This window comes from Xiphophorus couchianus, chromosome 7 (assembly GCF_001444195.1).
Source record: "Xiphophorus couchianus chromosome 7, X_couchianus-1.0, whole genome shotgun sequence".
NCBI lineage: Eukaryota > Metazoa > Chordata > Actinopteri > Cyprinodontiformes > Poeciliidae > Xiphophorus > Xiphophorus couchianus.
Window position 1 is genome coordinate 37,451,609 of NC_040234.1, and position 26,787 is coordinate 37,478,395.

The window sequence follows — 26,787 nt, forward strand, 5'->3', positions numbered from 1 at the left end:
GTGTGGCTGTACACCAGGCATTGTGTACATACAATGCCAAACCTCCGCCTCTGCCCTTACCCGAAGCTGCAGTCCGATCCGCCCGGAACAGAGCGCGCCCCGTTATCTCCACCGCTGCGTCCGGGATGTTATCCTCCAGCCAGGTCTCTGTGACAATAGTCACACAGCTGTCCATCCGGCGAGAGATAATCCGGAGTCGCACCTCGTCGATTTTGTTGACGAGGGACCTGGCATTGGCGAGGAAGAGGCTGGGGAGGGCCGGTTTATGAGGGCTAGCTTGTAGCCTAGCCCGCACGCCGGCTCTCTTACCCCTCTTTTGTTTGCGCTGCCTCCTCCGTCGCCTTGGCAGCATGGGGGGAATGATCATAGTCCCAGGTGTTCGTAGCAGCTCTGGAGGAATAAAGTCCAGCTTGGTGGGTGTGTGAAGTCCAAACTGTGTTCCTATGTCCCACAGTTCTAATCTGCTGTAAGTTGTCAAGGCTTCCAGTAGTTTGTTGAGCGAAGACATCAATAAAAACACAGGAGCTCCGAGCCGCAGCGTCTACACGCGCCGCCATCTTGGTGATGATGTTTCACTTTCTGCAAATAGATTTATTTTTCTATGTCTTAGTGGTGAACAAACTAAACCATCAAGTTTAAAATTGTCTTTTGGGTCTGCATTACATTTTTTTATCACTCCAAAATAATTTAATGCAAACCATTCTTTACTTTTGATATTTGAAAAATATGCTAAAATGCTATTTTTCATGCAGTAAAGAAAGAAGCATGCTTTTTGTAGAGAGGTAAGTAATTGTGAATTAGAGACCTATAAATTGTGTTGTATGCTTGATTTTAAAAGAAAAGTACTTTCCTGCCTTTTAAATTGTTTTATTGAAATCTGAAGAAATGTTTTTCTATTCTCAGCAACAACTAAAGCCTGTGGGTCACTCTGTGTTAGCTAACGCTAGTTTGTCACACCTGCAGTATCATGTTTGGACTCTTTGCTTCTGTTTCCTATTTCTTCATCTTTTATCTTCATCTTATCTGTTAATTCAGATATTGTAAGTTTGTTCTCCCATGATTTGCTCAGTCTTGTTCTCTTCAAACTTAGTTATTTTAGATGTCATATTTAGATCCTGTGGCAATTGCTGCAGTTTTATTTTCCTCGTTCCCTGTGCCATTCTCTCTGCCTTTCTGCCCTAAGCTCTCAGCTGCAGCTGGTCAAAAAATCGGCCACTGAATCGACTCACTGCTATTCCAGCTCCTGGTTGTCAGTCAGGTTCTGAACCTCGCTGCTGCTGTTTGGTTCCTTACTATGCTCTTCTTATCTGTGCCTCATTTAAACTGCCCTCATCTTGTACCAAACATGACAATAACTTTGGAGTAATTTGTGGTCCCTTTGACACAATGAAAGCAAAAAATGTTAATACTACATCAACAAGTGCACAGAGGACGTCAGCATCACTAAGAACATTATCACCCGGGCCAACCAAAAACCCTGGATGACTAAGGAGGTACGGGAAATGCTAAAAGCACGGAACTCAGCCTTCAAGTCTGGCGACAAGGAGGCACTGAGGACAGCGAGAGCCAACTTGAACCGTGCTATCAGGTTAGCAAAGCGAACCCACAGTCGGAAAATACAGGAGTTCTTCCACGACACCAGCAACATCAGGAGTATGTGGCAAGGCATACGGGCGATCACAGATTACAATCCATCCTCCCCCCCAGTGGGTGAAGTTGATGCTGACTTTCTCAATGGACTCAATAACTTCTTTGGGAGGTTCGAGGCACTGAACAGTACTCCGGCAAAGAAAACTGTTCCCCACCAGGAAGAGGAGGCACTCTGCCTGGACACAGCCGATGTGTTGAAGACTCTGAAAAGAGTCAACCCACGGAGGCCCCAGGCCCCGACAACATACCTGGGCGGGTGTTCAGGGAATGTGCAGGTCAGCTGGCTGGTGTCCTAACAGACATTTTTAACACCTCACTGGACCAAGCCACAGTGCCAGCCTGTCTCAAAACTGCCTCCATCATTCCGGTGCCGAAGAAACCTCAAGTCACCTCTTTCAACGATTACCGGCCTGTGGCACTGACTCCCATCATGATGAAGTGCTTTGAAAGGCTGGTAAAAGAACACATCGTCTCCAGACTCCCCTCCACATTCGACCCGTTCCAGTTTGTCTACCGCCGAAAACGCTCCACTGAGGACGCCATCTCCTCTGCCCTACACCTGAGCCTGGCTCACCTGGAGGAGAAGAACACTCATGTGCGGATGTTGTTCCTGGACTTCAGCTCAGCGTTCAACACAATCATCCCACAGCATCTGGCAGGAAAACTGGGACACCTGGGCTTCAGCACCCCCCTGCGCAACTGGCTGCTAGACTTCCTCACCGACAGACCTCAGTCAGTCCGGATCGGACAACACACCTCCGATGTCATCACCCTCAGCACAGGCTCCCCTCAGGGCTGCGTCCTGAGCCCTCTGCTGTTCACTATGATGACACACGACTGCGTCCCCAGGTTCGCCACCAACCACATCGTGAAGTTCGCGGACGACACAACGGTGGTGGGCCTCATCAGAGACGACAACGACCTGGACTACAGAGAGGAGGTGGAGCAGCTGGTGGACTGGTGCAGAGACAACAGCCTGATCCTGAACGTTGACAAGACGAAGGAGATGATCGTCGACTTCAGGAAGAACCGGCCCAGCCACGCTCCACTGCTCATCAACAGCTCGGCTGTGGAGGTGGTCAGCAGCACCAAATTCCTGGGGGTGCACATCACTAACGACCTCACCTGGACTGTGAACACCACGTCTCTGGTCAAGAGGGCACAGAAACGTTTGTATTTCCTGCGGAGGATGAGAAGAGCACACCTGCCCCCGCCCATCCTCAAGACGTTCTACAGAAGCACCATAGAGAGCATTCTGACCAGCTGCCTCTCTGTGTGGTGTGGAGGCTGCAGCGCCTCCGACTGGAAGAACGTGAGGAGAGTGGTGCGGACAGCAGAGAGGATCATCGGGGCCCCCCTTCCCTCCATTCAGGACATTTCATCCCAGAGCTGCGTGTCCCGAGGCCGAAACATCGTCAGTGACCCCTCACACCCCCACCATGGACTGTTCTCCCTGCTGCCCTCTGGAAAGAGGTTCTGCAGCATCCGGTGCAGGTCCACCTGGTTCCGAAACAGCTTTTTCCCACTTGCCATCAGACTGCTGAACTCTTAACTGGACTGCACTCAAAAACTGGTTTCCACTTTATACCTTGCACATGTACAGAGCTAAATAACTTCTATTTTACTGTCAGTCCTGTACTTTATATTTTATATTTTATATTCATATTTTATACTGTATTTTATTTTATTCTGGAGTAACCTCACAACATTGGAACCTCAAACATTGTCCTGAGCCGTATGCAACGAAATTTCCTTCTGTATTCACCCTGTGCATGCAAAATGACAATAAAGTCAGTCTAAGTCTAAGTCTAAAGTGAATTACTAAGATTTTCTTGAACCACTTTGCAAAATTTGTACCATTCATGGATTTTTGTCAGGGTTGAAAAAAATAATTCCAAGGGCCTCAAATCTTCCCTCCACCACCCTTTGAAAACGTCTCTATGTTGTTCTATTTCTAGGCTTGGGAGAGTCTGGCACAAGGTGTGCTATTTTTAACCCTAAAACCCTTTTATTTTTTTGTCAAACTGAGATCTTGAGTGAAAATGATTCTTTCTTTGCTTTAATTTAGGAGCATTTAGTTAGAAGATTCCTTAATAAATGTAGCATTTAGTGCAATCATAGGCAAAGGCCACATAGAATAAAATGTTTCTCCATGGCCACGTACCTGACCAAATAATGAAGTTTGACAGCATTTAAGACAAACTCGGTGCAGAAAGTCCAAAAGCTGCTTTTCCTTTGTTAGGCTTGAATCAGGCTGTCATTGTTCCTCCTGGGGAGAATTCCCTTCATGGACTACAGTAAATAATTGCCAGGCTTGTGGTTTCCTCATTTCTTCCAGGCTGTGTGGGCATCTGCAGCGCAGAAGCTGCGCCAGCAGCTGCTTTCCACATTGAGGTGGAGCATCTGTGACTCAGTCACCATGAACGAACTCCCAGCCGTCTGGCCGTGAGTTAACAACCTGCTGCCTTCTCCCAGTCACAACACGGCTCAGACAGTCATTATCAGAATGAAATCCTTGCTTCATCCAACATTTACAAACTGCTGCATTAAAACAAATAAAAAGGGGAAGCAGGATGGACAGAAAACCAAACGCAGATTTTCCATCTGAAATCTGTTTACAAGTGATTTAACTAGACACAAACCATTAGAGGGTCAAACAAAGTTTGTTAGTGCAGATATGAGTAGGGTTTCCCAGATTCCAAGGTCAGGGTGACGAGGCATTAACACTCAGAAACATCCAACCCGGCCCGATACAACCCGACTGATTAACTTTAATTATAGACCCGGGCCCGCAGTAAGCCAGACATCTTATTTTAATTAAGATTTTACTGCTGTCGTTTGAGTAAGAAGTGTCCCTTCAGCCATCAAGGGAATAATTCTGGTTAGATTTTCACACTGAGTTTGGCTCGGGCTTGCATCGGGTTTAGCTCTGGCTCAGGCCATAAATCTAAACTCTACCCTGCAGCTGTGGTTGGGAAAGTCCCTGATGAGATTTTCAATTACAGTTTATATCCTACACTGAGGCACCGGATGGGCTGTTTTGTGTGTCCTTTATGCTTTTTTCATGCGGTGACATGATTCTCCAAACAAAGCCAATAAGTGACCGGAGTACCGATCCACTCTCCGTCCATCCTGCAGAGTTTCTGCTCATTTTGTGGAGCATTACATTCTGCATTTGCCTTTCTTGTCAATCAGTCAGCGAACGAGTAGACGATGAATGGTAGTTAAAGGAGAGTGTCCAAAGAAGAGACAGGAAATGCAGGGCAGAATGTGTCATAAGTGACACCCAAACAAAGACACTTGGTGATCAGAGGGATTTCACAGTAAACACTGAGGAGGTCTGGTTCATGGCATGGGAACCAGGCCAGCAAAATGAGTTAAATGCTGCACGGCCACCTAGTCATTGTGTGTAATTTAATGCCTCATTAAATTATACACAGTAATTACTACAGTTTTCTTCCAGAAAGCAGATTCTTCATGTTTGCTTTGTTCCTTACATAACTCACCCAAAGTCCCACAGACTTCATCTGGATTTAGCAACTTTTCCATTGAATTTGGGAACCTTATTAGTAACAGTTGTTACCTTGACATTGGATTCTCCCACCTGAGCTGTAGATCTGTGCAGCTCCTCCTAGGTTAGCTTGACTTTGGCTCATCCTCTCTCTATGTTCAGATGATGGACTGATCAGAACTCTAGGAGATGTTCAAAGTTAAAGATACCAAATAAGTCATAAAAAAAACTTTCATAATGTTTAAAAAACATTTTTTGCAACATTTTGTAAGGTTTTTGTGGAACCATTGGCCGTTTTTCTACAGCAGATGGACAGGAGGAAAAGCAGAGAGAAACAGGGGAGATGCAGGAAAAGGTCCTGGGCTGGGAATCGAACCGGAACAACTTCCTGAGATGATTGTTGCCTCCATATGTGGTGCTTCTGCTTTACCACTGAGCTACATGTAGAAATGTAATAACTGGTAAGGCAACTGTATTCCTCTCCTTGGGCTGCCACCTTACCGTGGTGGAGGGCTTTGAGGGCGCCAATGATCCTAGGAGCTATGCTGTCTGGTCCACATTGCCGGCAATAAGTCGGGCTCGCTTCCAGTGAGAGTTGGACTCCGCCAGGGCTGCCTTTTGTCACCGATTCTGTTCATTACTTTCATGGACAGAATCTCTAGACCAGCCAAGGTGTTGAGGGGATCCGATTTGGTGGCCTTAGGGTCTCATCTCTGCTTTTTGCGGATGATGTGGTCCTGTTGGCTCCATCAGGCCGTGATCTGCAGCTCTCACTGGAGCGGTTCGCAGCCGAGTGTGAAGCAGCTGAGATGAGGATCAGTCCAAATCCGAGGCCATGGTCTTGAGCCGGAAAGGGTAGAGAGCCTTCTCCGGGTCCGGGGGGGTGTCCTGCCCCAAGTGGAGGAGTTCAAGTATCTCGGGATCTTGTTCACGAATGGGGGAAGAAGGGAGCAGGAGGTCGACAGGCGGATTGGCACAGCGTCTGCTGTCAAGCGGCGCTGTACCGGTCCGTCGTGGTGAAGAGAGAGCTGAGCCAAAAAGCGAAGCTCTCGATCTACCGGTCGATTTACATTCCCACCCTCATCTATGGTCATGAGCTTTGGGTCATGACCGAAAGAACGAGATCGCAGATACAAGCGGCCGAAATGGGTTTTCTCCGCAGGGTGTCTGGGCTCTCCCTTAGAGAGAGAAGCTCAGTCATCCAGGAGTAGAACCGCTGCTCCTTCACATCGAGAGGAGCCAGTTGAGGAGCATCTGGTCAGGATGCCTCCTGGACGCCTCCCTGGTGAGGAGTTCAGGTCCCACCGGGAGGAGGGGAAAACCCAGGACACGCTGGAGGGACAATGTTCCTCTACTGGCCTGGGAACGCCTCGGGATTCCCCTGGAGGAGCTGGAACAAGAGGCTGGAGAGGGAAGTCTGGGCCTCCCTTCTGAAGCTGCTGACCCCGCGACCCGACCCTGGATAAGAGGCAGAAAATGGATGGATGGATGGATGGATGGAAACTGTATTTATACAGCACCTTTCAGTCAAAGTGCTTGTACAACAAAGACTAAAAACATCATACAAGATGATAAAAAAATCAAGCAGATTAAATATAGACAGATTAAATATTGAACATCTTAAATGTAATATTAATTGAGTAGAATAAAAAAATTACAAATAGGCAACTGCAAATAAAAAGGTTTTTAACCTCATTTTAAATAAACTCACTGGGGGAGCAGGAAGTTTAGTTATGACTCTGAATAGTTAGTAGGTTTGATTCTGATGATCTTAAAGGTCTGAGAGGTTTATATGGTTGAAGAAGATCAGAAATGTATTCTGCAGGGATCTTAGAACTGGACTGATGTGCTGATCTCTGTTTGTTTTAGTCAGGACTCTTGCAGCAGCATTCTGGACAGGCTGGAGCTGTCTTTTGCTTTTTTGTGATAATCCAGTAAAAATGCCATTGCAGTAATTGAGTCTACTAAAAACAAAAGCATGAACTAATTTCATGCTAATTTCATTCAAAAGTCGTTTAAGTTTAGCAATATTTTTTAGATGGCATTATGATCTTTTTATAGATTTGATGTGGTTATTAAAGTTCAGATCAGGATCCATGATCAACGTCAGATTCTTGGCTTTGTAATTTTAAACCAAAAGACTGAAGGTGGGTGATTATTTTTAATCTATGCTCTTTTGTTCCAAACACTAATATTTCAGTTTTATTTTTATTTAGTTGGACAAAATTTTGGCCCATCCAGACATTAATCTGCTCAATACATTTAGTGAGTATTTGGACCTGACTGTAATCTCCTGGTGAAAGACTAACGTACAGCTGTGTGTCATCAGCATAATTGTGGTATTCTATCTTATTATTTTGTATAATTTGAATTAATGGAAGCATATATATATTGAAAAGAAACGGCCCCAGGATGGAGCCTTGGGGAACTCCAGCATAGGTAATTTCATTCAGCTTGGATTTAAAGTTGCCTACAGACACAAAAGGTTTTATTGGACAGGTAAGATTTAAGCAGCTGAGTACTATACTGGAAATACCAACCCAGTTTTCTAATCGGGATAATAAAATATCATGATCGACTGTATCGAATGCAGCGCTCAAGTCAAGTAAAACGAATATTGACATTTTATTACGGTCAGTGTTTTAGACGGAGGTCATTAAATACTTTAACAAGAGAAGTTTCAATGCTGTGATGTTGATGGAAGCCTGACTGATGAGCATCAGTTGTTCAGGGCTAGAAAGCCATTTATCTGTTGAAAAACGATTTTTTCCTAATATTTTAGCCAGAAAAGGTAAGTTTGATATTGGTCGATAATTGCTTAAAATTGATGAAAAGTGGTTTAACTACCACAGTCTTTGAAACCTGAGCGAAAACTCCAGGAGCCTCTTTTACAGTCTGTCTCAGCAAACATAGATGTTGAACCAAGCAGCATGACCAAAAGTATTTAAGAACAACACTAAGTGAGAAATTCAGCCTTTAAATTTAGCTTCTGTCTGAGATCCACTTCACTGTTCAGCTCACACACCAGATCCGTTCTTATCGGGCCCAACTTGCTGCTCAGCCGCTCCGCCTTACATCAGCTGATATGTATGTGGTCAAGAGAAGCAAATGAGATAACTGAGGCGTTAGAGTCAGACGAGAATGAGGTAAGGCAACAGGAATCTGACGGGGAATTACATCTGACTGCTTTGGTGGCTTCTAGAAAACACACCCACCGCAGAGACGCTTCCTATTTTAGGAAACTTGGCTACATTCATTACTATGGTTGTGCTGGGTGGAAACACTGACTAAAACTTCATTTTAATTTGTTCCTTGAAGATTGCATATTGTTAGAAGTCATGCCTGCTCATGTTAGCCAGATGTTTTTTTCTATAAAATTGAAAGATTTCCCAGATGAGTGAAATAATTTAGCATGTTTTCGTTTTGGTGTAGTTAAAGTGCTTGCCTGAAGTCATCACAGACAATAATCATTTTCTTCTTTGACAGTAACTTGTGTGGCTTCTTGGCAAGGCTGCAAGGATTCTAAAAGAATGCACCTGAAGGAGTGAACAATAAAAGTACTGATGAGACATTAAATTAAACACAATGACAGCCGAGTACAACAGATGCCTTTGTTTGTGTACTCTCTGCATGGAAAAACGTACAGCAGCGGCCGGGGACTCTATTCATCGCTGTAATCTGAGATGAGAAAAAAGAAAAGATTTTAGAGGGTGGGTAACTGCTGATAACATCTCCTCTCCTGCAGCATCGCAGAATTTAGAGCCGATCAGACTGTGTGTGGCGCACTCAACCCTGATCCTGTGCCAGAGATTCATTTTGATCTCGGTAATTTCCAGACATGAGGCATGAGTCTACGCCGAGTGAAGGCCCCGCACTCAAAGCCTGATAGGATGTCAGAAATAAACATGCTTATGACTAAGAAATGTGCTGGATTGGTGGCTTTTCTCCCGGCAAAAACAAATGTTAGGAGAGTGTTGGCTGTTTAAACTTCAGATCTTTCAGCATTTCATGTTTCCATAGTTTCATCTCTCCCCTAAATGTGAAAGTTAATGTTTCATAATTCTTGAGCAAACAATTGCTATAAATGAATGTTTCTAGATCCATTTTGCTTTGGTGTCTATCATGGCAACTCGGACAACTTGTGTAATAAATATTAAAAGCTGTCTGCTTGTTTGAGTGATTCATCACTAGAAATGCACATTCAGACCTTTTAAAAGACAGAACATGGAAAAGTGTTAAATGTTTTTCCATGCAGATGGAAATCCTCTTTACATGCTTTAAAATACAAGAAGAAAAAGAAAAACAATATAAGCTGATCAGAATCCCAGAAAAATGAATAATATGTCGTGTCAAAGCAAATTGTTCCACTGCTGAGATTTCAGTCTTGAAATATAATTTCCCTGGGCAGTTTTAGTTAGAGCAAGTTGTAGCAACCATGTGTTTATTCATATTAAAACAACATTATATGCTAATAATTGATGAGTAAACAACTAAACCCAGATGCTGCCTGCAGCATAAAACCCTTTCTAAGTCACACACTTTAGCAATAAAGGCAAACAGTTGTTGATAGAGGAAGACATGAGGGGCTTTCTAACATAGTAAACCAACTTCAGTCCCAATAATTACATTGAAGACAATGTAACACCCTCATTACAATCTGGTCATCTTCATTTGAGTGCTGTAGGAAAATCTGCTGCTTAACTGATTAATGTTGCAATTCTGTAAACAATACTCATATTCAACACTGCTGCAAAATGCATGCAGGTGCTAAAATGTTGCAGTAAAAAACGGCAAAAGCCTTGAGACGGACTTTTTCTGTTGCTGAAAGACCAACAACTCCTTTTGTTGAATGATTCCAGCCTGACAGGACATGATGTCACACAAAGACAGACCAACCAGAGGCTCTTATTGTAAAAACTCATCAACAACTCACAGCCAGGTAAAATCCATTAGACCTGGAAAAAACTGCAACTGGAAAGAAAAAGTCTATTTAAGGCCAGAAAGGTTTCTGCATAATTTACAGCAAAACTCCTCATTTTTAGAGCAACATGAGTGTGGCGGCAGTTCAACAGTTTGGGTTCATTTCATGGTTATAAGTTGGTGTAGATAAATTAAAGTGATGTCAAATATCACAGAGGCTCGTGTAGCTGGGTTGGTTTCTTTCTGAACATTTCAGGTTGAAGCGGTCAGTCAGGTACGCATTTTTGTATTTTAGTTTTGTGTGGAAATAATGTTTATTTGAAGAATTTGTCGAGTTTGTTAGCCACGTCTTTTTAAAGGTGACGTAATACGTCTGTTTTTTGTAAGTCAAGCCACATTATTATAAATGTTTTGCTGCGTAGTAGTCTATCTATGAGAATGTCTTTCTTTCTGTAAAAATGTATTTAGTGTTTTGTACAGTTCTCACGGCATCGTTATTAAATGCCAGTAACTATCAAGAGCGCCTTGTTTCTACCAACGTTGAAGATGCTTGTCTAGTTCTTCGCTGTGACTCCAGCTAACACCCCCTCCTCCAACCCTGCAGCATTTTTTTGCTGTTGTGTTTTTGGTATGCTCATGAAAAGGCCTGAGAAAAAGGCGGAACAAAGAGGCACCTGCCAGAATAATGAGCCCTCAGAGAGACACAGCCGGCTGATGATGGAACAGCTTGTGGTCAGAGATGATCTGTATACACACCTCATATCACTCTGGTGGGAATTCCCCCAACACACACACACATGTTTTAGTTGTAGAGTTTGCAAAGTATCAGTGTCAGTATCAGTGTGTTACTGCCAGCCTATCAGCTCCCGACTCTCATTAATTTGACGTCATTTCAATGGGGAAGGAAACCATGGAAACAAAAGCCAGACTGTTAGATTGATTCTGCTTTCATGTCCCACGATGGGACTTTAGGAACTCCGATTCCTTTCTCTTTTAAAGGACACAAAAATTCCACCATCTGTCCAAAATCCCAGCAGGGAGTTAAATTTAACTGGACGCGTCCAGGAAGCTGATGGTTAACATGGAGCAAACTCTGGTCACATCTAGACAGAACGACTCTGTTTGCACTAAAGTTGAACCAAATTACTTGTGATAAACAAAGAGATGGAAGATGCAAACAGCTCTGTGCGCACTAGTTCTACAGTAAAGGATGATTCCATTATTTTTCATGATTTACTTACAAATGAATGTATTATATATGATTATCTTCTGTCTTCAGATTCCTGTAAAAAACTTGGATGTGGATCAGATGAATTCAGAAAGTGGATGGATATAAAATTACTTTCAAAATATTAATACCTCTAGAACTTTTCAATGCTTTGTCAATATATTAGCACAATAGTTAAGTGGAATTTAATAGATGGCTTACTACATTTGGAGCAAAGAAAGATCTGAAAAGTGTGGTGTGTATTCATATTGTACCCCTCCATAAAATTCACTGCAACCTGCTGTCTGATCAGAGTCCAGCTATGAGTAACGTGATCCGACTCCACCTGCTGCCGTCCTGGTTCTGTAGAGAATCGTCATGGAGACCAAGGAAGCAACATCTTTGGTTGCTTTTTTTATATATTGGACTTTTGCATGAGTGTTTTTCTCACCTGTAAATACTTTTACCACCACAATACTTTCACTGAGTTCTTACCTCAGTCGTTGCTGTAAATCTGGAGCCACAGAAATCCTCCCACTGCTTCACTGATTGATTAGACGTTCATGTTTATTCATCGACTCTTGGACAGAGAAAAGACTAAACTTTGGATATAATTAGTAGAGGTTTTCATATTAGATATTTCCTATGTAAGTACCACCTTAAACTGATCATTTTCTCATTATTTTCATTATTATTATCAGTTGCGTCAACCACAGAAACTCAGGTTTAAAAGAAGAAGAAATGGATGGAGTTCTATCAAGGGTTTTGTTTGTCACTTTAAGATGGAATCTGTTTTACTCCTACCGGTAATCCGTCTGTGACAAAGAGCTTCATGGGGGCACAGTCCATGTTGCAAAGGTCAAAATGTCACTTTGGGTTGTAGAAAAGTAAACATGACAGGAATAATCCTCCTGTCTTAAGATGCTCACAGCATAAATGCTTAAAATAAGAATGATGTGTGGAAACAGACACAGAAGGTTCAACTTTAATCCTGTTGTGTTTCAAAGAAACTTTTATTGGCTGATTGTTTTCATCAAACTGCAGATAAAGAGCAGAAGCAGGCAAAGCATCCAGCTGACGGTGTTTTCCTGGAGAACAGACTCCGATTGGAGCGGAGTGCAGGAATGCCTGGCCTCAGGCATCAAATACTCATAAATTCATTAGTAAACGCAAAGTGATTTGGAAGAATAAACACTGCAGAGATAAGCAGCTGATGGACGGAGCTGCAGCTGCCATGACCTCAACCTATGGTAGTATCAAATGTGTGTGTGTGTGTGTGTGTGTGTGTGTGTGTGTAGGGGGGGGGGGGGCATTCGCTCTAACTGATAAAGAAGTTGTAGAGTTACGTGTGCATTTGGGAAGGGCTCATAATTATGCAGACGTATCCTCATAAGAGTGTGCTAAATCATTGCTTTATGTCCCATGCTGATATGAACATGATGCAAATTAAGTGTGTCTATAATGGGATTTTTGCAGGAGTGGCTGCCTGGCCTGCAGAGCAGCAGCAGCAGCAGCAGCAGCAGCAGCAGCAGCTTAATGGCCTGCAGCTCAAACTGAGCATCATTATCATTCCAGCTGGGAGATCTTGGCATGCACTGGGAAGCATGACAAGACAGCTACACGTCTCCCCTGATCTCAGTAAAAAATGTCTTTTATTTAAAGTTCAAGCAGCAGTGAGAAGATTAAAAACAATGTTTCAGGCCAATAAAAAGCCTGACATGTTTTCACCCAGAGAAACGGAGAGAAATCTCTCCTGCTGCAGGTAAAAGTTTTTTCAACTCTGTCCCTCCCTAAAGTGCTATTTGCCTTGCAGGAAAATATATGAGACTGTACTGAAGTAGATGGAAGCATTCCCAGATAAATGCATTATATCTCAAGATATGTTCATTTCATTATCCATCAGAAAAAAGCTCTTTGGCTGAATGAACATTATTTTAAATGTAGTTCTGCCAGGATTCTGAATATTCTTAGCGTTGTTCACAATGTAGACCAAAAAGTGTATAAAAAAGCCAGTGGACAAATGTGTTGTATTGATTGATTGTATAGTCTGTCCCAAAGTAAAAAATAGTTTTGGTATTAAATCTGTATTGATGCTTTCTTTTAGTTTACTGTGTTTAGTTTAAAAATGGCTTCCCTCTCATTGTGGGTGTTTCACTGCTGACTGATTGCCAGTAAACTTAATTTGTGTTTATTTCAATTTGATACAAAAGTCAATACTGGGTGAACAAAATGGTATCACAACATACCAAACTGACAGATTGGAGATGTTTTATGTCTGGACCAGTGCAGGCAGAGACTGAAATGTGTTGCTTGTTTTCCTGGCAGGGATTTGAACCCCGCCTTGTTTTTAGGTGGGTATCGTCCCAAAACGCCTGCAAGGAAAAATCAGAAGGACAAAAACACAAGACACCATTTTTTTCATATTTTAAAATATTTAAGAAAACATTTATATTACATAAACTGTACTGAACACATTTATTTGACTGAATGATTCAAAATGAACTAAAAATAACTTTTATTAAATAGAAAAAATATATATAATTAAGAGGAACAGTGAAATGATGTTTATTGTACAAAAAAGAATGGAAAAAAAGAGCTGGAAAAATGAAAATCTGTCATCTGTCTCTCATACCCTGATGCAGTGATAGGCCCTTTCTCTACTTATTGAACTGCCACTAACGGCCTCATAGTTTCAGTGAAACAGCTGGAATCTTGGCGTCTTTGGTTTCATTTATTTTGTAAAATACATCTGAAACTTATTTCAATTTAACTATATAAAAATAACTTTTCAATGGCAGTTTCTGTTTCGTTAATTCCGCAACGTCTCAGTGCAAACATCACAACAATCATTCGCTTTGGAAAGCAAGCGAAAGATCACATTTCAAGTATTTTTAAACAGTTTAGGAGTAAAGAAATGAGTGAAGGATAGAAAGAAGATGCAGAGTTCAGTCTAATGGAGCAAATTGATTATGGATTTTATGGAGTTCTACACATTGCATAGCTCATGTGGCACTTGTTCAGCAATCTGTCAGGACACTCCGGACCCAGGAAGGCATTTTTATACAAGTGCTATTCAGGGTGTGCATTTCAGTTCCTGCAAGTGCTGCACTGCACTGTGGTGACCTGTTTGGCGGAAACTAGTCTTTGAGTCTGCAGGCTGTCTTCTGTCAAGCCCCAGGGAGGGAGATCGGGCAAAGTGCACCTCTGAGACGTTTTCTTCGTCCGGATGTCCCTTCACCAGAAGTGATGTTACGTCAAAGCTGAGCAGCGGCTCGGCATCCCAACCTGTGACTGGCCCTCCAGCATTAAGCACTGCTATCTAATTCCACTAGAAGGGACAGTCAGGCTGCATCTGTCTGCATAGTGGAGAAGTGCTGGCGTTCTGAATTGTATAAGGTGATGAACTGATAGTGCTTTAAGAAAACAAGTTTCTTTTGTGCTTTAAGTACTTAAGAGGGTTGGAGAAAGTCTGACAGCAGTATTTCCACTGGTTGATCCTGTCTTTGTCTTTAAGCGCTTTAAAAAACTTCATTCAGAGGAGATAATGGGCCATTAGGTTTGACTAGAAATGGCAAACTAGAGCAAGATGTGATTTGGTGAAAATAATTTGCTTGTCACCCCATCACTGAACGCAGGTGTTTCATTAAGTCAGAAAAAGACACGCTCTTTCGTCCCGTCACACTCATGTGGACACAACATCTACGTCGTGTTTTCTGGATTAGACCAGCTCTGTGTGAATGTGCTCTCAGTAGATATGGATACATGGAGATGATGTTCTGCACAGAAAAGTCCTGCATGCACAGAATCTGCTGGGCAGACTCAGGCGCAGCCGCACTCCTCCACGATCATGTTGGGAACGTCGCGCTTCACGATGTTGTACTCGTCATCAAAGTAGAGCATGGACATGGTGCTGAGCTTGGTGGGGATGCAGCAGGAGTTCACCGAGCCCGGACTCATGCCTCTCATGCGGTACTGGTTAACGACTGCTGTGTGGAACGATGAAGCTGAGCCAGGGACGCCTGCCATGTAGGCGGGGCAGCTTCCCTCACAGTAGTTACCATAGTAACCAGCCGGAGCAATGATCCAGTCGTTCCAGCCGATGAGGCGGAAGTCGATGTAAAACTGCTGCCGGCAACATAACCCCCCGCTGGTGCCGTCGCATTCCAGGCCCCGCTTCCGAATGCGGTGCTTTCCGTCCATCTGACGCGCACGCACCACCAGGAAGGGCCGGTGGGACGGGTCGCCCGGGTCCACCAGCACCGGAGCCACTCCAGCCGTCTCGCAGCCCTCGCAGTGCACCTCCAGGTCCTGTCTCCGGCTGCCCTTCCCAAACACAGCCCGCACCGCCTCCGAGAGGGGAAACGTGTGCCAGCCGCTGCGCTTCAGGTCCACACGCTTCTCCACCAGAACCCAGCGGCCCGTTGCCTCGTTCCCCTCTGCGGCTCCGGCCTCCTGGTAGTGGATTTTGATGGTGACCTTCCTCCGGAGGCCCTTCTCGGGTCCAGCAGGCAGCAGACGGAGATACAGCCATAGGTTGGCCTGGGACACATGCAGGTTCTGGTGGCCCTCGTTGGAGATGAGGAAGTGCAGACGGGTTTTAGCGTTTGTTTCTTCATCTGGTGGAAACAGAAAAAACAAAACTCAGTCCCTTATCTACACATGGATGTAGATAAAGATGAACATATTAATCCATAACCTGAAAAATCTGTCAGAAAAGTAAAATAATAATAACATTTAGTAGATGATTTACTGCTCACTGTACACAGACTGCCTGTAATTGTACTGCGATGCATTCTGGGTAATAAATGCCATCTGCAGCACATGTGTGGAAAACGTGAGAAGTACCTGTTTTGGGATTGTTATAAGAATATTTCTGAAGCTTATGGCAAACTTTGATCAGTGAAAAAATGTTTCAATCACTTTAACACATAAGGCTGTATTATTTACAATGAAGAAATGTGACCTAGTTCAAATCTGAAATGAAGAACTGGGATTTCTTATAGGGAACATCTCGTCAAGAGGTCAGAGGTCACATGTGGGGTTCCCCATGGCTCCATCCTAGGACTTCCCTCATTCAATATCTATATGCTCCCACTGAGTACAGCCACAGCAGGAAATAAGATCAGTTACCATGACAACACACGATACACAGCTCTACATTACGATGTCACCAGGTGACCTTTGACCCCATCCAATCACTGAACAGATGCTGAGAAAAACAAAATGTGTGGATAAGACAAAAATAAATTTCCAGTTTTTATCTTCAATTTACATAGTCCTTAAAATCAAGTTTGGATTGAAATTACATCTGCCCTTGAAATACTGCAACCCTGGAGCACCAGTTTCTCACATTCTTGCATGTTTTTTATCCTGTAATAAAGTTTTACTATTCTTGAATTTGACAAAACACACAAGAATTGTGCTTATAAAGTAAATCAATTCTAATCTATTCTCTTTAATTTTGACATTTGTCCAGAATGATCGGTTCTCCATTATGTCTGAGGTAGAAGAAGAGTCAGTGAGTTGAATTCATGAGTTCCATTAGTACGACTGAAATCCAGCTGCTCCATTTGTTCATGTTATCCTTATGGGCTAACAGAGCAAAATGGCTCCTAACAACAGTTTGTAATTCTCTTTGCTGGTCTCTATCTAAGCCACGCCTGAAGGAGGGCGTTCCCTAACGTGTCATTTCCATCAAGCTCAGCTTTGAGGGGGTGTGCTCCGTGTGTGTGTGTGTGTGTGTGTGTGTATACGAGCATGAAAATAGCTAAAAAATATGGAGGAAAACAGAATTATTTATTCCCAACACATTACAATTTACATATCCAGTCACGTGCTTGGATATTGTATTTATGTTTGTATCTTGTCTGTTTCTTTAAACAATAAAAATACAGGAACAAAAAAACATATGAAATTGCTGAGGAAAAAAAAGAATAAGTAGAGGAAATGGAAATACTTCAAAATCAGTCTTCACTTCAAAATAAGAGCAATATAAACATTTATTTAATTGAATATTTTTAAGTTAATAACCAAAACTTCAACAAAGGTGTTAAAATTTGTTCAATAGAAAGTTTACAAAATCTGAAGTAAATTTGAGTTTTATAATTTAATCAGAAAAATATATAGTGGGAGAAAAGTGAATAAAACTGGTTCAGAATTAGTAAAACACTAAAGCACCGAGCTAAAGTTCAGCCCCACCAGCAGCGCGACATTTGAGCAGTGGAAGTTTGCCCAGCACTTCGTCTCTGCGTAAACAATGCAGCTGAAATGATCAGAATAAATTACATGATGGTAATTCAACGTTGAATGATGGAAGGGTTGAGTTTTGGTTGAGAACTGATGGTGGATCAACCATCAATCATCCAATTCTAGCCCAGTAACCAACGCTGAAGATTCATTGAGTCTATGTTGTTTTGTGGTCGAACTCTAATGAATGAAACGCCAACGTCTGATCCAGTGTTTTCCATCACTGCTCCTCCAGTCACTGGCCTGCAGGGTTTAGACATTTCTAGACATTAAGGGGACAGTGGTGGAGCGTGTGGACACCTTTAAGTTCCTGGGAGTCCACATCTCCGAGGACCTGACTTGGACGACCAGCTGCTCCAAACTCATTAAGAAGGCGCATCAGTGCCTCTTCTTCATGAGGACCCTGAGGAAGAACCACCTGTCCTCAGAGATCCTCACGAACTTCTACCGCTGCACCATTGAGAGCATCCTCACCAACTGTATTACAGCTTGGTACGGGAACTGCTCTGTCTCCGACCGGCAGGCGCTGCAGAGGGTGGTGAAAACTGCCCAGTATATCGCCGGGGCACCGCTCCCTGCCATCAAGGACATCTACAGGAAGCGGTGTTTGAAAAGGGCCGGGAAAATCACAAAGGACTCCACTCACCCAGCACACACACTCTTTTCCCTCCTGCCCTCTGGGAGGCGCTACAGAAGCCTACGGACCAGAACCACCAGGCACCGGAACAGCTTCTTTCCCACAGCTGTCACGCTTTTGAACGCCTCCTGACATAAAACATAAACTATAAGGACTGTACTCCCCTATCCTCTCATACAACAATAACACATGGACTATCCTCACACACACACACATCACGGACTGTTTTCTTCACACACACATACAACCTGTAAATTTTATCTGCCATTATTTATCTATAATCCGTTCCCTAACATTCTTATGTATAATCAGTATAATCTGTGCATATAGCTCCCATATTTATATCTATACACAATATCTATATCTCTTGCTATAACCCCTTATAGTCCATACATACATAGTCTTGTACATCCGTAAATAAATATTTATATCTCATAGAGCACTTCTGGATAGATGCAAACTACATCTGCTTGCTTGTACTTGTGACAGTGCAATGACAATAAAGTTGAATTCTATTCTATTCTATTCTAATTCAGCACACAGGATTTTAATTGACGGCTCATTAACAAGTTTAGCTGAATTGCAAACATGCAGGTCAGTTTGGGGAACAGTGTTGGGAAAAACTGCTAACCAATTTTTAATCTAAGTATGCTGTTTGTAGCACCCCTTGAGTTTTTAAAAGTGGGCGGGGCCATTGTTTGGGCTGCCAGAGCATGTGGTGGTCAAGGAAGTTCAGGGCTGCTGCTGCTTTAAAATGTTTCAAATCACTTGTTTTTCAGTTTTTATTATGATGTATTTCTGTTCCAGAACAGCTGATTCAGATGATTGCATGACCTTCTACAGAGGCTGTTAATCACCACTGATTGAATCCAGGTGTGGCAGAAGGGAAACACCTGAAACATGTCAGGCAGGAAAACCACTGATCTGATCCTGATCCACACTCCATTCCAGTAGATGGCGGTAATGCACATCAGTAAGTTGCTTGCCAACCGCCATAAAAAAGAAGAACACTGATCTGACCCTGCGGATTCAGTCTGTTGATTATTGGTAACTGGTTAAACTGGACTATTACTACTGGATCTTTATCGGCATAAGGACATTTTTGAATGAATTTATTTGGAAATGTTTGAGGTTAATGGAAGATTGAACCAGTTATTTGATGGAAGTTTATCCTCTATATACTGTAAATAATTTATCCAACTACAGTACAAATCACTTTGTTAAATCAACCCTGATCCTCCCTGAGTTTTATCTTTAGGGTAGGTTTTCTGATAAACAGCCTTTATTTTAAATATCGATTCCCTCATTTCAATGAGTGCAGCATCATAAATGCTACACAATGCTGCAGCTTGATGAGTAAATGTAATTGTATATGTCATCTAACATTAAGATAAATATCAATGAATATTCATTAGCGTGTCTTTATTAATTTAACTAAGTGTACATGGGGAACCGTCCACTTTGTGTCTGTTCTATAAGCAGTACACTATTTAATATTTCAATGTCTTTCCAACTTTTCTAACGTTTATCGTCTTTCTAACCGGCGCCTTCCTCACTCCGATCTGTTTTTCACCCAGAGCCGACCGGCTGCAGGGAAACGGTCAGGAAGCGGCTCCATTAGGCGCCACAACGGGAGGAGGGCATCAAGGAACCAAAGTGACGCCAACCAGAGTCAGACCTGGGTCGGCCCAACTTGTCCTGTTTCCTGGTTCATACAGAACCAGGCTGAAGCTGATGGATGCTGATCTTCATGGACAACAGACTGATGTTCTGTCAAAAGGAGTCAAATATGTTTACAGATCTATTCCTGTTATTTTAAATAAAATGTTATATTAATGCCATGTTGTCATTTTTAACCTTTTGGAAACACATTTTTGGAAATATGTTAAAGAAAATTATGAATTATATGATGCCATTGTCTGCCAATAAGACCAGTGAAGAATCGTTTAATGGTACGTTATGATGTAGACCTGTCAGAGCAAACATGTACATGAATCAATATTGATTCCTTATTGATTCAATATAAAATCAACCCAAATGTGCATATGGATCCACAGTCAAATGATAGTTGAATCAACATTGATATGGTGTCAGTTATGGTTGAAACATTGATTCAACATGCGAGTCACTGACCACTTTCAATTCTGTTTCAATTCTGTTTCAACGTCGATTCAATGTTTCTGCTCGACTTTGTTTCCATCATGTTGTTCTATCTGGGTCTGAATTACCACCACAGATGTTTTTTTGGCATAATAGCAGTTATTGCTGTAAAAATATAATGCTATTCTACTTTTGAACATATCTTTTGTGCAAGTGCAGAAAACGTAAAGATGAACATTTTTGACTTGCACTGCTAACCAGGGGCGTAAATCCCAGAAGAAGTCTAGAATTATCTCCCCCAAAGAAATCATGAAGAAAACCCTTGTATTTAAACAATATCAATATAAAAAGGCAAAAGAAACAAAGAATGAAATAAATCTGCCTTTCATCTAAGATAGCGTTTCTCAACAGGCGGTACCGCCCCCCAGGGGGCGTTCAGAGGACAGCAGGGGGCGCTGAGATTCCTTTGGGGCGTTTGCTCAAAGGTAAACTTTACTTCTTAAATGCACAACAATACCAGTTCAGACTTTGAGCAACTTGCTAAAACTGTATTGTGTAACATTAAAACATGCAGCTTATCCATGGCAGCTCTTCTTCTCTTCAGTGTCTGTTAGCTTCTCCTGCTAATGTAGCTTCACCATCAGTTCAGAGTCACACTGGCTGATGATGCTGTGATTTCCTTGTCTGGTGTCTGATTTTCAAATATTTGATGTTTTATTGAGGATTTTTGTACATATGTTTTGGCAGTGCTGTGATCATGTCAAAGCATCAACTTATAATAAAAATGTTTTATTTTCTGTTTGGATGCTTCATGGAAGGACAACAGAATCTCGCTTTTATAAACCTAATAAAATCACGACACCCTCCCTCTGAAAAATGAACCAATTTAAATAAAGAAACCCCTCCATGGGTGATTCCACGATAGACAGCGTTTATTTTATAGAGTTAACATCGGCGCTGTAAGCAGTTTGGTATGAAACGACACCAAAGCACTTTTGAATTGCAATCATCAAAATATTAAAAATTTTTCCGTTGTTTTAAAAAGCAGACTGACTGAAACGTCAGTCCCGTCTTCCCGACCGCTCCGCGCCATATGGGATAAAAAAAACAACAACAAACAAACAAACAAAAAACAACGCTCACCCTGTAGGGTTAGGGTTAACCCTAACCCTACATAAACCCATAAACCAGAAAACCGACAAACTAGATGAAATGAGGGAATGAAAACCAAGAATCTGAGGCTGAACAGTGAAAAATCAATATGAGAGGCGAATCAACACATGATGATGAGGCGGCGCAGCAGGTGATGAGTGAAGATTACTGGTGATGAGCGTCAATAAACAATAAAATAAAACTAATAAGAAACTAAAGAGAACATAACAATAAACCAAGAGAGGATAAAACTAATCAAAGAAAACAAAATGGAAATGGCTGAAGAACAAAATGCAAGAATAAACTAAGAAACTAAATGAACTTCTATGGCAAGACCTTTTGAGCAATAATTAATACAGAGGACTGTATGGCAAGAACAAACAGAGACTGTTTTCAAATAAAAGGTAAAATAATATTGAAGTGCCATGAGTTTGTTGGAACCACATCTACTACTAAGTAGAAATATGTCTTATAGACGATAACAGTAAAGAACTTATCATTTATTTGTTTTTTAATTAGATTTGATATATTTATTTCTTCAATATTACTTTTCATGTCAGTTTTAATGTCATGATGCTGATGACTCCATGATACTCTCAATCTGACTCATTAGGACTGGATTTAGAACCAGCTTTGTTCTTTGTCATTTCTGTCCAGTAAAACTATTAATCTATAAATCAATAGACATTGATTTATAGATTATTAATCTATAAATCAATAGACGGTCTATATAAAAATATAATCCATGTTTCTGTCTCATATTTGTATGGCATTAAAATGATCTGGAACTTTTGTTTTTCCACTGAAAGCTCTGCACAGTAAATGCCGTGTGGGTGACATTTTATGGATGATACTCTGATTTCCCGTTCTCCTGAAGGCAGAACAGAGCTGCAGTATCAGAACCAGAAACACTGAAGAGAAGAAGAATTATGATTAATATCTATTCATGTTACGACTCCTGTCATTTTGCAAACAGATCAAAGTTTAAACTGGTTTTGTTGAACATCTTTTATCTGGTCATTTTGTGCAACATTTAGCAACTAACATCAGAAAATTGCTCAGAATATTTTTTCCACTGATTGGCTGCTGGTAGGCCTACGACTTTAAATTGAATGTTCATTCATTGCATTTTTTTTAGATGCCTGTAGAAATAATTTCTGTTCATGTGGTTTTTTGTTCTCTGGGGAAATATTTTTGATGATAAATACAAAAACAAGCATAAAAATCAAAACATCTATAATAGTGATAGTAATATTAATAAGAAAATAATATTCAGTGCAAAGTAGCCTACAAATTCTTTGGTGGGGGGCGCTGGTCCAAAAACGGTTGAGGAACACTGATCTAAGAAGAAATTAAGGATGAATTTTATCGACTGATTTTATATGCAAATATCCATCAGTTATAGCAGAAATAATAAAGGGATAAAAAACCTGATGCAGTTTCTTCCTCAGTGAGATTCTGACAGTGGGAGCAGGTTACTGGTTTCTCTGTCACAAGCTGGTTGCAAACCTGAGGCAGCAGGCCAGTCAGTTATGGTAGATCTGAACTTTGACCTCAATATGAGAAAGTTCAGACTGACAGCAGGAACCACAGAGCTCCGTTAGGTTAAAGCACATCTTGTGAAGTTGAGATATTTTTCCTCCAACAGGATCCAGAGGAATCAGCTCAGATGTTGGACTGGATTAGATTTCATGTTGCTCCTCATTTTCAGCAGTGGAGCTAGAAAGGTTGAAAAAGGTTATTATTTTGGAGAAAATCTCATCAACATCAATATTTCCACTAAATAAGAGACAAAAATAAACAGCATGTTTGAAAGAGGAAAAGCCTTTCAGACTCTGAGCTCAAAGCGAGATGCCAGAGAACAAAAAACTAATATTCTTGTAAATAATAGACAATTCATTTAATTTCATAGAATTATCACAGTAGATGCCATTTGTTTGTTACTTAATGAAATATATTTGTCCTTCTCGATGTTTGTTGTGACGTATAATGAGGAAATCAGTCCCAGTTTGTCGTTTATTGAACGTTCAGAAAGTGCAGCGGCTGTGATTTGCCACAGCAACTCAAAACCACTTATATAATCCACAGCTTTTGGATCTTTGGATCTTTCCTTTCAGACACAGTGACGTTTAGTTATGGATGAGGTTTAGTTTACTGTTGAATGTGACTCAGCAAAATATGACATTATGACCAGAGGTGGAAAGTAACTAGTTACATTTATTTAAGTAACTTTAAATATATATATATATATATATATATATAGTTTTACTCCATTAAACCTCTAACCCTAACTGGAGTCATTTTTGAGGAAGATGTTGGGAGTTCATCCTGTAATCGGTAGATCGTTGGTTCGATTCCCACTCTATCTGCCTTTGTTGTGTCCTTGGGAAAGACATTCCACGCCTCGCCTGCTGTGGTCAGAGGGCCCAGCAGGGGGCGTCTGTGCATGGCACCCTGGCCTGTGTCAGACTGCCCCAGGGCAGCTGTGGCTACTGTCCAGTAGCTCTCCACCATCAGAGTGTTTGCCTCAACTGGAACGATTGATTTCTTTAAAACCATCCGAGTGTCCAGAGAAGCGCTTTTTAAGTCTGATTTTATTTTAGATTATTCTCACTTATTTAAATCAAGTACAATTTCTGGCTGTAACAAACAGTTTACACCAGAAACAAACCATCACATGTTGATTGTTAGTTTCTACCTGCTGAGCCATTTGGAGGCCAACATGCAGTGAACTGGACATATTGTCACTGGAAGTACTTTGCTGTAAGTATTGGTTTGAAATGTTTACATTCTGGAAAACAGAGTTTTAGAAATCAGTGATTCTGCAACTAAGTGATTTATTTTTACATATTAAAATGTTTATTCTAAACAGAACCTGCACCATTTTTTAGAATGTTAGGATAATTTCAGAAATTAAATCGCAGTAAAAAGTATTGCTCAGTTACTGAGAACTGAAGTCAGCTTTGTTCACAGTTCTATATCACGTTCAAGTCATTCATTGGATGACTCATTTTTACTTTTACTTTACAAAAATGATAACGTAGTACCACCTTACCTTGAGTACATTATTTAGTTGCTCTACCCACCTCTGGTTACGACTTACCCTACCCTCACACTACGCTTCATCCTGGTACTCACTGCAGACTCCTTCGGTCAGCAAAGTGATTCTTTAGGCACTGGACTGCAGCTTGTCCCAAACATCCATCAGATGTTTCACTGAATTTACATTTAGAGTTAAAGACAAAGTTGTATTTGCTTTCCTAAAGCTGTTCCTTTGCAGTGTGGCCAGGAGCCATATCTTGCTACACAAGGTCACGACCCTCAGGGGAAACTTCGGTTGCCTGATGCTCATCTCCAGTTTTCAACAGCTGAAAGGTGTGGAGTACACCTTGGACAGCTTGCCAGTTTGAAACAATACCACACTCTCAAGTGGCAAGGTTCTCAGTCCAGAGAAGCATCAACATGTTGACCGAACACCCATGTTTGTGCAGGAAACTGGAGCGGCCAGAGAAAACCTGCACATGTACAGTAGATGACCCACTGATCCACTGGGAATTGAACCCAGGGTTGGGAAAGTGCTATGTGTCGAAGGAACATGGAAATTAATGATAGCTCTCAAACATCTGGAGTTTTTATGTGGAGGCTTTCTGTACATTCAAAGCTCCTAAAAGTTGTTCTGATGCCTTTTCCATCAGAACCAAAAGAGATTTTTCAAATACGACATGATAAAGTAGCAGTTAACATCCTCACATACTCCCCAATGAACTGCCAAACAAACCGTTTAGTTTTCAGTGAAACATGATTTAAACCAAGCTTTATTCTGTGACTTTTCACAAAGACACACACACTTACACACAGAAGACTTTATAAAGGCCACTGCTTTGTCCCTTAAGGTTTGCTCTCTCTGTTCACTTTCTATCACTGCATCAGCTGACCTCTGCAGCAGCTTCTGATAGGTCAGTTCTGACCGGCCGGTTCTGGGATCAAGCCCAGTTGGCTCCAAGTCTTCCACTGAACCTGACAGGACCAAAAAGGAGAGGGAGGAGATCAGAGGGGAGCCAAGTGGGGGGTGTTGGTGGACATGGTCAGAGTCTGTGGGGGGTTCATTGAGTTCGCTAAAAACCCACCCATCACTGCATCTTTCCAGTGAGAGCGCTGGACAGTGACAGGCCTGCGCGGTACGTGAGGCTCCAGGAGACAGCCACGCAGCAGCAAGGCATTCAAACGCGTGGCTTTTCCAGCAAAAAGCACCATGAAGCCAAAAGTAAGAGGCATTTACATGACACTGGCTACTTTCTGCAACAGCACAATGAAGAGATCCAGGGTGTTCAAAGGTGACACTCAGCACTGTTTTGGCTCTTTTTCTTGTTTAATGATGTCTCCCAAATGACCCTGAGGTAACTTGAAAGGTTTCTATTTCAGGAGTTTTGGTACAATGTGCCCATGCAGCGCCTTTCAAAGCAGTTAAATTACTTTGTTTGCTGACTGATTAGTGTGTGTCAGTGTCAACAGGTGGCCACCAAAGATGGGCCCCTCGTCCTCTTTAAACTGCCTCTTCCTCCTGTAAACCACAGCTTTACATTCACAAAGAGACCTGTTCAGACCAGCTCTCCTCTCTCAGGCTCCACAGCGAGAGACCGGACTACTTTAAACACACATCTGCATCCATCCATGCATATTTACACACACCCATCCTGGAAGCAGGGAACAATATATATCAAACAGCTTGGACTATGGCCTGTGGGATGAGTAGCACAAAGCAAAGTGAATACATGGCTAACAGAAAGGAGTCAGCTGAACAGCAGCTCTTGCCTGGAAACATTGTAAACACCCCTCAGGGGTACAAGTAAGTAACCTTGCCTCTTTCAGCGCAGAGCCTCCTTACGTGTCTCAACAGCTCCGAGCTGAGAAAAACGGGCTGTGCAGCGAAACCAAGTCAGTAATATGAAGGGAGTGAGGACGGATGCCGTTTTTGTACCTAAACAGAATTTACTCTCCACACAGCCTGAAGCAATTAAGTCATTTCAAATAGTGTAATCGTTTTGTAACAGCTTCTGATAAAAAAAACTAAACCTAATGAATTTTAATACACCTTTGATTTGAAGTCCTCAAGAACTATTAAAATCACAGCTAATTACAAACAAGTCAACAAATTCCTTCCCAGTAACTGTCAGGTTTATCTTTCTTTTTTTAATGCGGTTCTTGTTTCATCCAGGTGCTGGCCCCAACACGCCTCACCTGACCTGCGCTGGAGAGGAAGTTGTCAGTGATGATCAGGGACACCTGGGTGGGCTTGGGATGCTAAGGAGCAGCTCTAGCGTGTCTCCACCTGCACCACCTTGCTGAGGGTGAAGCAGAGCTGAG

The 26,787-nt window shown here is 42.0% G+C and overlaps 1 protein-coding gene and 1 long non-coding RNA gene across 2 annotated transcripts; one reads left to right on the plus strand and one right to left on the minus strand.

The window, feature by feature from the left end:
* Window positions 1-10,287: 10,287 nt before the first annotated feature.
* Window positions 10,288-13,386, plus strand: LOC114148387 (uncharacterized). Its single transcript, XR_003596267.1, has 3 exons — window positions 10,288-10,355; window positions 10,686-10,851; window positions 12,765-13,386. It is a non-coding gene; the product is annotated as an uncharacterized LOC114148387 (long non-coding RNA).
* Window positions 13,387-13,806: 420 nt separating this feature from the next.
* On the minus strand, window positions 13,807-25,677 carry LOC114147900 (inhibin beta B chain-like). Its single transcript, XM_028022651.1, has 3 exons — window positions 25,551-25,677; window positions 25,336-25,440; window positions 13,807-15,928 (listed from the first exon to the last, which is right to left on the minus strand). The coding sequence occupies exons 1-3, from the start codon at window positions 25,675-25,677 to the stop codon at window positions 15,108-15,110; spliced, it is 1,053 nt and encodes a 350-aa protein (XP_027878452.1). The 3' UTR covers window positions 13,807-15,107.
* Between the last annotated feature and the right edge of the window lie 1,110 nt (window positions 25,678-26,787).

Coding starts and splice junctions, on each gene's coding strand:
- LOC114147900 (XM_028022651.1), bottom strand. CDS start 25,677: ATGGTGCTTTTTGCTGGAAAAGCCACGCGTTTGAATGCCTTGCTGCTG. Junction 25,441..25,550: donor CTGGAAAGATGCAGTGATGG/GTGGGTTTTTAG, acceptor TGGTCCTGTCAG/GTTCAGTGGAAGACTTGGAG. Junction 15,929..25,335: donor AGCTGATGCAGTGATAGAAA/GTGAACAGAGAG, acceptor TAAGGGACTGAG/TTTTGTTTTTTCTGTTTCCA.